General features: G+C 35.7%; 2 protein-coding genes and 1 non-coding gene across 3 annotated transcripts; all 3 read right to left on the reverse strand.

Moving 5' to 3' along the window:
* Window positions 1-902: 902 nt before the first annotated feature.
* On the reverse strand, window positions 903-1,005 carry LOC145003549 (U6 spliceosomal RNA). The gene has a single exon (XR_013662005.1). It is a non-coding gene; the product is annotated as a U6 spliceosomal RNA (small nuclear RNA).
* A 4,075-nt stretch (window positions 1,006-5,080) lies between these two features.
* On the reverse strand, window positions 5,081-6,614 carry LOC144999999 (arabinogalactan protein 41-like). The gene is made up of 2 exons (XM_078959140.1): window positions 6,153-6,614; window positions 5,081-5,558 (listed from the first exon to the last, which is right to left on the reverse strand). Exons 1-2 carry the CDS (start codon window positions 6,271-6,273, stop codon window positions 5,455-5,457), a joined length of 225 nt encoding a protein of 74 aa, XP_078815266.1. The 5' UTR covers window positions 6,274-6,614; the 3' UTR covers window positions 5,081-5,454.
* A 67-nt stretch (window positions 6,615-6,681) lies between these two features.
* LOC144999998 (crooked neck protein, putative / cell cycle protein) lies at window positions 6,682-9,960 on the reverse strand. Its single transcript, XM_078959138.1, has 6 exons — window positions 9,284-9,960; window positions 7,997-8,835; window positions 7,689-7,907; window positions 7,377-7,593; window positions 7,099-7,294; window positions 6,682-7,001 (listed from the first exon to the last, which is right to left on the reverse strand). Exons 1-6 carry the CDS (start codon window positions 9,807-9,809, stop codon window positions 6,851-6,853), a joined length of 2,148 nt encoding a protein of 715 aa, XP_078815264.1. The 5' UTR covers window positions 9,810-9,960; the 3' UTR covers window positions 6,682-6,850.
* Window positions 9,961-10,480: the final 520 nt, after the last annotated feature.

Consider the following 10,480-nt stretch of genomic DNA (forward strand, 5'->3'; position numbering starts at 1 on the left):
TAGCTCATCTTCAAGCAACTCGTCGAGTCCACTCATGTGACTCGCCGAGTACCACCAGTCTGAGTCCATTCAGAAACACACCAGGCCATGCAATTGATCCACAACATAGATCTAGCCTCCTACAACTCATCCATCACGTAAAGTGGCATACTTTACGTGAATCCAAAGAGATCTATGTATCTTGCAAGTTAGGGCTAAGGTTTGGGACAAGATAGCTTCATCCAACACTCAATACAGGGACTTTCCTGCATCCCAACTCTTCTCCATTCCAGATCTGAGGTAGCAACCTCAGATCTAACCTCTAGACTCCAATATAACCCAAGATAAGCTTCCCTCAAACCCCAAAATGAAGAAACAAGATAACAACAGCCTAAGAACGAGATATTACCTCAAAAGAATGCCCCAATCTGCAAGGAAACTCGAATCCAAGCAAAGCCCCTTGTTCCACACCTTCAAACTCCCAATCTTTCTTCAACAAATGCTTCTCCAAGCTCCAATCTTCTTAACAATGGTGTTTCCTCACGAAATCACGGCCTCTGGAACTCAAGGGATGATAAGGAGGCTGTGGAGGAAATATAATGATCTTTATATAGGGCTCAACCCCGAGAATTAGGGTTTTCTCCACTCAGCGCCTACTCGCCGAGTCCACCACATTGACTTACCGAGTCGGCAACTTAACACGCGACCAATTGCGACTCTACTCGCCGAGTCCATCCATGGACTCGCCGAGTCACTCTTTCCCAAATTACTCTTTTAGCCCTTCAACTCTACTCTTGATATTTCGGGATGTTACAGATCATGACTTCAGTAGATGAACTACTGAAACGTAAGAATTGCAATTGAACTCTATTAGCATTTGAAAAGGGAATTAGGGTTCCAGAGAAGACGACGAAGGGTTAAAAAATATTTTGGACCATTTCTCGATTTGTGTGTGTCATCCTTGCACCGGGGCCATGCTAATCTTCTCTGTATCGTTCCAATTTTATCGGATGTCCCCAAAGGGACGACTATAGATGAAGAGCTTGGCCATATAGAATAGTAGCAGGTTATATGGGACGACGCGAGTTCTAAACGAAGTAGTTTACTGTTGATGGTCATATATTCTCAATGTTTTTAAAAATTAGGGTTAATGACTTAGGAGGGTAATAAGGTTTTCAGTTTGTCCGTATTAGGTCACTAAGGTTTTTTTGTCCGTATTAGACTAATATGGTTGTTATTACCGTTTAGAAATAGTCCTTTTTAACCGTTAAAACCGGTAAAATGACTATTTCTAAACGGTAATAACAACCATATTGGTCTAATACGCACAAAAAAAACCTTAGTGACCTAATACGGACAAACTGAAAACCTTATTACACTCCTAAGTCATTATCCCTTTCCGGAATTACAGTTTTGGTCCATCTAGTTTTTAATTTGCAATCAGGAAATAAGAAAACCTGAAAACGGACACGTTCATTACAGTTTTAATTTTCGGAACAACATTTTTGCTCCCTAAAGTTTTTAATTTGCATGAGCTACATTTCTGGTCCCTATAGATTTAAGTTTCCGAAATTACACTTTTGGTTCCTGTAATTTGCAATGATTGGCATTTTAGGTCCATTTTTTCATATTTTTTACAACACAACTTTACTGCTTGAATCTGATCCCTGTGGTTTCTACTGTTCTACAATTAATACTCACACATGCAAGAAGCAGAAAAGAAATAAAAAGTTCCTAAATCTCTCTTGGATGTTTCATGTTTATAGATGAAAAATTAGTAGGACCACAAAAGAAAATTGGAAAATATTATTGAAGAAAGTCAAAACTACTTTCATGAGGTTTAATTCATTTTAACACTATTAAAATTAATCGAACCAAAGTTATTATATTTCAATTATGCCTAAAGAATTAGTACTTCGTAAAAAATCAGAAAACATTAATGTTCTTTGTATTGTTCTAATATAAGATTTGGTTGATGGAGCCTAATGTGTGTTTTAAATTATTGCATTTAGTTGCTTTGATAATTATTGGGATACAAATTTATATGATCTTGATTGATATATATTAAAGAAAAATATAGTACACTTATTAGGGTTCTTACTTTTAATACACCTCTAGACAAAGCATGCAATTTAGCTTGGATCTTTTCAATTCTTTTATTCCATTGAGGACTTGATTTCAACATACCATCTAATGCTTTAAGAATTTGATATAAGCACTTTCTTTAGGTTTTGTGTCCCAACTTATTTTGATTTGTGCAAATAAAGAATATTGATTTCATTTCAAAAAATAGTTTCCAAAAGTGAAACATGTTCCAAACGATTCTTATAATTACGTGAACCTAAGTCGATTTGCTTTATTTGATGAAACATCACAAGATTTTATGTGAATATTCAAATGAATTATTTTGGAACATTTATAACATAACAAATGAGTATTTAAAAAAACTATTTGTCTTCCATTTTGATGTTTGTTAAGAACAAATCAATGGATTTGATGATGAATAATGTTGCAAGGCTGCCTTAGTAGTTGACCATGAATTAGTCATGACAACTTAGGGCCGGTTTGATAGCCTTCTAACTGGGTCCAAAGTTAGGACCCGGTCCTTAATCCCCAATCAGCTTGTTTGTTTTGACTTTAGCATCCTTGGACTCGGTCCAAATCAGGGACTCGGTCCCCAATTTTATGCTGATTCGGCCCTCTAACAAAAAGAAGCCGACTCGATCCTGTTTTTCCTTTCACATATTTGCCCTTCACCTTTGTTCCTCCTGTATGCCTTCGCTTCTTCCTCCTATCTGAAACAACAGGAACGATATTCACCATCGCTCCTTCCCTCACTCGTGCATTCTCTCTTCGTCTCTGCTTCGCTAGTAGACAACAACCACAGGAACGGATCTCGGCTTCGGAAGATGACATCGATTGGATGAAGACCCAGATCGAAGTGAATGGATTACATATGCTGGATAATGTGCTCCGAAAGGGTATCAATCCTCGTACTCGCGCCCAACAGCTTCAGGATTTGATCCAGTAAATTACTCAGCTATCTGTCTCATTTTTCATCTCGCCTTGCAATTGCTGCAATTTTAAAACCGAATTGAACGGTTGTGTACTATAACAAATTGAAATCAGTGGTGCTTAATCTTATGGTACGATGATATGAATGAATAGATCTAGTTTCATCACAAATACAAGTACAAAGGGATATCACATTATGAACAAAAGGAAGAAGTAAAGAACCACACAACCTTTCCATGTCCAAGTGAACTCCTAGTAGAACAACACCACAGTAACTATGGAGAACCCTGGGCTGGTGGGAGAGATGTATTCAAATTCCTTGCAGAATCCTCTCACTTAATTCCAGAATCACGTATTCTTGAAATCGGATGTGGTACACTTCGAGTACATAGCAAAATATACACATGATAGTTTATTGTTTAATCATTATGAGATATGATTTGAGTTTAGAAGATTTAGAATGTAAAGATTTTGTAATTTGGTTTCTTTTGTTTGTGGAAACCATGTAAACTTTTAAGTTTTAACCTCCTTAGGCTTCTCATGCAGATTTTGATGTCATTTTTAATTCTTTGAAGGAGGAAAACTGAGGTGCAGTTGTATAATGTAACACACATCGGTGAAATGAACAATCCATTTGTTTGTATTTATTATTACTTAATAATTTAACATTCATCCATTCAAAAAAAAAACTCAATCATATGTGGTCATAAGGATAATATAGTCATTTTTTCATCATTTACCATAGTCGGTTAGAAAAATAATCAAACAACATAAACTCAGTCAGATGTTGACTCAGTCAAAACTTCTAACTCAGTATGTTTCTAACCCAGTCAGCTCTAATTCCGTTAGCAACTATCAAACGACCATTTAGTGAAATGTCATTTAAGTTTAATTTGTGTTAGTTACAATACACTTTAAATGTATTTTTTTTTAAAGGTTGTTTGAATAATAATATCGTGCACACTTTAAGTCTCATCTTATCTTGTATCCTTGGACATTATTTCCCTTTAGAGTTTAGTCCGAAACTGGACATTTTGGACATGATTTATTTTTTATTTATTTATTTTTTTATTTTTGCAAAATCTCAAAATCTTATTCATTTTTATGACTATTTTTATGAATATCCGAAAATATAATGCTTTAAATAAATATATTTAAAATACATATTGTGAATAATATTGTGCGTGGAAACTACACCGGGGTTGCCTATTGTGGTGTATGGTCAAAGTCAAAACCCCACACCTACGCTCCTTGTATAGTTTTCTTCGAAGCGGAAAAACCCTAAAACTTCGTAAACTCCGTGAAGATGGAGAAATCTGAAGCTGTTTGCGGACAAGAAGCGTTGGAATTACTCAATTGCGTCACCAATTCATCTTTCGATCAAGAGAAATGCATCGCGCTCTTGAATTCTCTACGAAAATGCGTTCTAGACAAGGTAAAATCATGTAATGTTTGTTCCCTTTCGGTTTTTGAGAAAAAAATTGGATTTAGATTGCAGTGTTTTCTGTCAAATTTCATCATTTTTCAGTGTTGACGTAACATCTCTATGGTTTGATAAATCGATAAGAACCTATTCAATTCAACATTCGAATCATTGTGGTTTAAGTTTGAGCACCATGATTAAGTTCTGTATTTTCATTCTTTATCATGCAGAAAGTGAAGAAGTTCTCACTGGCAGAAGAGAAACAAGCAAAAACCCATAACATTGCTGAAAAACAGGGCTGACACTTGTTTTCATTAACTAGACACGATTCGTTTTGATGATTTTTATAATATGAATGCTTTAACCATTGTATTCATCACACAATATTTTGGATCTATATTCTAAACCTACATATATTCTCAATGCTTTACACATGAAAAATTACAAAGTATTGATCAGATTTACATGAATTTTGCACATTTGTATGATTCATAATAAGGGAAGAACATGTAATCCGTTAACACCTAGTGGTTGTTTATTTCTTTTTCCTATTAACTATCTATGAGTAAAATGGGTGAATAGATAATGATTTTGTCCGGATAAAGTGTTAGTATGTATAATGTTGCTTATTTTATATATGGTTAATGAAACTAAATGACCATTTTACTTTTACATTTCAAGAAACAAATTTAACAATACAATACTCATCAATTTCAATCATGGGAGAAAAAGAAAGGGGAAATAAGTAAAAGAGTTGTGTCGTAACCCTTCAAACAATTCTATCTAGATTGAGTCAATAAGAATCGACCATTTATAGATGTCTAAATTAAGTGATTAATCCATTAAGCTCATTAAGTAAAGAAGAAACAATCCTTATGATCTTCTCTTTCTAGCTTTTGGTTGTTTACTTATTGAAATGATCTCTACAAATAGATTTGACAACTTGAGTTTACAAAATCACTAGTCATAATCTCCTCTTCTTCTCTAATAACATACAATAACAATAATGATGATAATAAATTAAATTCTTCCTTCATTCAGCTGATAACAGTAAATGGGGAATCCAAACTGTGCATGACATATGTGAGCACCAAAGCTACCAACATCAACAAATATGCTATCCCTTGATCGATTGATGTCCCTAAATCCCAAATAAGTTAACACCCATTAATGAAAAACCCCAAACAGGATTGTTTAAAATCACCCACAAATTTATAGTATTTTATAGCATCAAGTATGCATTTTAAACGCAAAATGTGTAGCATCATATGCGTGAACAAAAACAAAAACAAAAATGGGTGTACCATGATATCAAGCAATCATCTTCATCTAATCTACTTACTCATCAAAACAATGCTTTTACGAAACGTAAACCAAGTGTGCTAAAAAGACTTATTTGTCCTATTCCTATCTTTGCAAGCTACAGTCTTTGGGGCATTTTGGTCATTCGTCCCTTTGCTAATAAAAAAATGGCTAACATTGAAGACAGTTCTATAAATTATAGAACCAAAATTTCTGGTTCGCTTCCATATTATCAGGTAATCGTGTGAGGGATGAAAGGGCAACTACTTGGACAGCTACCATTGATGAATAATTTTGCAATAAAAGATCTAAATCCTTTCAGGGGCATTTGATCGAACACAAGAGGAAGAACGAACGGGAAACGTTAAGCAAATTGCAGATGCGAAAAATGCAGAAGGCAATTACAAAATGAATACTGCAATTGAAAGCTAACCGTCGCTGGTAGGTGCTGGCGCCGGAACCAAAGGCTGGCCGTGAACGGCGGCAGGAAATGCGATGGCAAAGATGAGAGCAAATGCGGACACCACACCTGACGGAATCTTTGATGTCGCCATCGGGGAATAATTCCCGAGTAATTGGGGGAAGGAAATAGTGATTTACAGCGATGGAGATTCAGACACGGAACGTTGATTTTATGAATTTGCAATTGGAATTGGATGGCTCCATGTACATTGTATTGTTGTATTCATCTGAGTGGGTATTCTTGTGTGATTTGGTCAAAATAATGACCCAGCTGTAATTTTGTTATACTTTCTAATTTCTGTACAAAATCAGATTTTACCACTGATTATATTCCCTCAAACAATGTCTAACATGATGCTTTTACCCCCTGTTGTTTTACTTTTTTTTCCTTTTTTAACCTTCTAATTTCAACAATATTAAGGTTCTACTTGTTTTACTTAACTTCCTATACGGCTTTTATCTGTATTTTGTGGATTTCGTCTTTTGTTCATCAAAAAAACTAATAACAATCTTTAATCTTGTCACATTATATAAAAAATATGATATTCATTTTAGTTACTATCATTACAAATTTAGTAATTCCATAATATGGACAAAATGTGATACACAAGCAAAAGTGCGTAAAGAAATAGCAAAAATCCAAAAAAAGAAAAGATAATGAGAGATACACTAATCATCCATCTCATCATCATCATCTTCTTCTTCTTCTTCATCATCTGAAACAATCTTCTGTTTTTTCCATTTGTAAGCTTGCTCCAAGATCTTCAGATTGGACGCCTGTGTTTCCTCGGGGAACAGATAATCAATATACTCCTCATACCTACAATTTTCCAAAACATTTCACAAATTAGAATATATATGATTCCAATTTTTACAATAATAATAAAAAGCATTGAAACCATTTTTTTTACACATACCCAGTAGGCCCATCATCCATTTCTATCTGTCTTCTCTTCTTCAACTTCTTAGGCAACTTAGCCCGAACCAATCCCACATCACCCACCTCACCAAAACTACTTTCCATGTTCAGCCACTCTTCTAACAACATAGCCCTCTCCTCTTTCAGCTCTGGGGCTGATGTCCTATAGTAATTAATCGCGTTCTCAAACACACCTGATCAAAAAAATTAAATTAAATAAACCATTACAATAATCAATTTTTTTTAAATAGCGAAAAACGATTGTTATTCGCTTACTTCTAGCACGTTGAATGCAAAGTTTCTTCTTTTCATCATCATGTTGCTGTTGCTTTTGTTCTTCTTCATCTTCCTCTTCCTCTTCTTCAATTGCAGAAGCTTCAAATTTTGCATAACTAATCCACACCTTCAAATGCTTTGTACGATCCAAAAGCCTCTCGTACAGCTGTCTGGTTCTTTCAAATTCACCTTCCGCTATTTCAAAGTCAATATACGCCTGCAAAAGTCAAACTCATGTTACATAATAAACAATCCAATTTCATTTTTTTATGAATATTTTAATACCGTGCGTTTTTTTTTTTTTTTGCTTACTTTCCATAACAATTCAGGCATGTCGAGTGCAGGTTGTGCGATTGCAAGCTCGAAAATGGCGCGGGCCCGGTCGGTTTCACTTAAAGATCTTTCCAGCTCAGCATATTTGCTCCACGCGTAACAGTTTTCTGGTGACCATTCTAAGTATTTTTCATATAGCTTTCGACATCGATCTATGTTACCTAATTGCAGCTCGATCTCGATGTATTTCTTGAAAATCTGTTTAATCAAATTCATTAAAACAAAATTTATCAAATCAAAATCAAAAAGTAAATTACAATTCCTTGATTCAACGATGTAAACCGAACCTTATCTTTAGGAGCGATTCCAATTGCTTTTCCAAGGACAGCGCGTGCAGCAGAGAGATTCAACTGTCTGATTTCAAATTGAGCAGCCAACAACCAAACTTTTGCAAAAGAAAATTTCTTATGAGGAATCAGCTTCAAACACTCGCTATAAACATCGCGTGTTCTTCCAACATCCTGTGCATCGATCTCTTCATACAAAGCATAATTAATCCAAAGATAAATATATCTCTGCCAATATCTTTTCTCCTCAGCAGGTGGAACATTCGCAATGGCTCTTTCGTAAATTTCCCGAATCCTTCCTTTATTCCCAACGCTCTCCTCGAGTCTGATGTAATCAAACCACGAGTCATAATTCAATGGATTCTTTCTAACTTCTTCTTCGTATTGAAACCTTCTCTTTCCAACAATGGCGTCTTCGATTCCTTCTCGATCACCATACTGTTTCTCGAAAGCTACAAATTTTCTGAAAAGATCTTCGGCTCTTCCCTTTGGGATGTGGTCGAGGGCGAATTTGTAAATGCATCTCGCACGTTCTGTTTCTTTGCATTTCTCTTCGAATTCGGCGAATGCAACGAAGAGAGTTTCGGCTTCTTCATCGTCTGCGAGTTTTTCAACTGCTCTTTCGTAGCAGTTTCTTGCTCGTGTGATTTCGCCATTTTTGAATTCGAATTTCGCGTAACGAATCCATGCAGTGACTTTGGGTAAGCATTGAACGAATCTTTCATAGATGGATCTTGCTCTTTCGATTTCGTTGTATCTTAACTCGAATTTGATGTATGAAAGCCATGCTTGTTGATCAGGCTCCCACCCCATCCACCTTTCAAATATCTGTCTTGCACCTGTGAAAATGTTGATGATATGTGTAAGTTTTTGAAATCAAAATCGAAGGTTTCAATTTCAGTGAAGTTAAAGAAACATGAGCTTTCATACTTCGCTATAAATTGTTACAGCAGGGTGATACAGTGTAATAATAAGGGATAAATGGACTAGCTAATTGATGCATTACTACGGATTAGAACTATAGAACAAGTGTTTTCAATGCTTTTATCTATGTAGTCATGAATAGGTTCCGATGTAAGTTGCGCAACAAGTAATCATGAATGAGTACCAATCTAGCTATTACAGTTTATAATGAATAACGTTTTAAGATAGTTAGCAGCTTCTAAAGCAAAGTTTTCAATGTTTTTATCTATGTAGAAATTATGCAGCTGACATACTGATAGCCATACCATTATATGGAATTAAGCATAGCAATATGAAGTAAAGTAATAAACACGATTGAAATACCTGCAACATTGCCTAGCATTTCCTCCATATGAATATACTTATACCACAACTGATCCACCCTCGGCAACAAAGTAACTGCCCTATCCCAGACATTCCTTGCATGATTGATGAACTTATTCTTCATCTCAACGTCGGCATATTTCAACCACATTGTATGGTCTCTATAATCGACATCAAGCGCTCGTTCCCATACCGACCTAGCTCGATTGAAATCCTTCTGTGACTCTTCCCACTTGGCATACTTCACCCACACACTCTTGTTCCACCGCACTCTCCGAATCAGGTCTTCGAATTCCTTACGTTTACGGAGACGATAGTCTGCGAGCTCTGTAGAATCGGTGATTTTTTGCTTCGGTGGTCGGATTTCAGCTTCTTGACGTTCTCGTGCTTCACGTAGAATCTGTTCCGCTGTAATTTGAATCGGAGCTGGGGTTTTGTTCTTAACCCTAGTTGGTCGAGGAAGCTTGACCTCCGTTTCCTTTCGAGTCAAATAGCCTAACGCCGGATCTCCCTCTCGGGATGCCATGGTTGAATGCTTGATTTGGGGTTTAGCAAAGAGGTTACCGTAGGCGAATCGTGGAGGAAAGAAGATCTTGTACCAAAATGAAACCCTAGTCGTCTTGGGTACGTCGTAAGGCGGAACTATGAGGAAATGATAGCTATTTATTTTTTTCGGGTTTTAGGGTTTTTATTTTTAACATGGTAACTAAATTTACAACTATACGAAGGTGTTTGGGAGTAGGCGGTCCAAAACAATTTGGGGCCTTCTAATTTTTTTTAGGTAAGGAAATTTTTATTAATTAAAAAAAATAATACAATTGAAAATTGAGAACTCCCCACCTGGCCGCTATTAATACAAATAAATAAATAAGGCCAAAACATGCCTCGAACCTTTTTGGGATTCGTTTTTCAGTTTCAGGCATATATTTTCTAGGAGGTATTTGTAACATATAACAAACAATCAATACATTAAATGTAGCCAATGTGGCTGCTCAACAATTGGTTTTGTGTTGAGTGTTTATATAATTATATCCTCAGTCATTTGAGCCCAAAGCATTGAGAAATCTGAAGATTAAAACTACAAAATCATCTTTAAATATCATAAATTTCAAATTTAGCAAAATCACAGATTCACAAAAAACAAATTAACAAAATAAAGGGAAAAGAGACTACCTGATGGCTAATGTGGCTGCTCAG

Source organism: Lactuca saligna, chromosome 6 (genome assembly GCF_052625555.1).
Source record: "Lactuca saligna cultivar CGN05327 chromosome 6, ASM5262555v1, whole genome shotgun sequence".
NCBI lineage: Eukaryota > Viridiplantae > Streptophyta > Magnoliopsida > Asterales > Asteraceae > Lactuca > Lactuca saligna.

Excerpts from the sequence above, each read along its gene's own strand:
- LOC144999999 (XM_078959140.1), bottom strand. The coding sequence starts at position 6,273 with ATGGCGACATCAAAGATTCCGTCAGGTGTGGTGTCCGCATTTGCTCTC. Across the intron at positions 5,559-6,152 it reads GCCAGCACCTACCAGCGACG|GGACATCAATCGATCAAGGG; the intron begins GTTAGCTTTCAA and ends TTTGGGATTTAG.
- LOC144999998 (XM_078959138.1), bottom strand. The coding sequence starts at position 9,809 with ATGGCATCCCGAGAGGGAGATCCGGCGTTAGGCTATTTGACTCGAAAG. Across the intron at positions 7,908-7,996 it reads GAATCGCTCCTAAAGATAAG|ATTTTCAAGAAATACATCGA; the intron begins GTTCGGTTTACA and ends TTGATTAAACAG. Across the intron at positions 7,002-7,098 it reads ATGGATGATGGGCCTACTGG|GTATGAGGAGTATATTGATT; the intron begins GTATGTGTAAAA and ends GGAAAATTGTAG.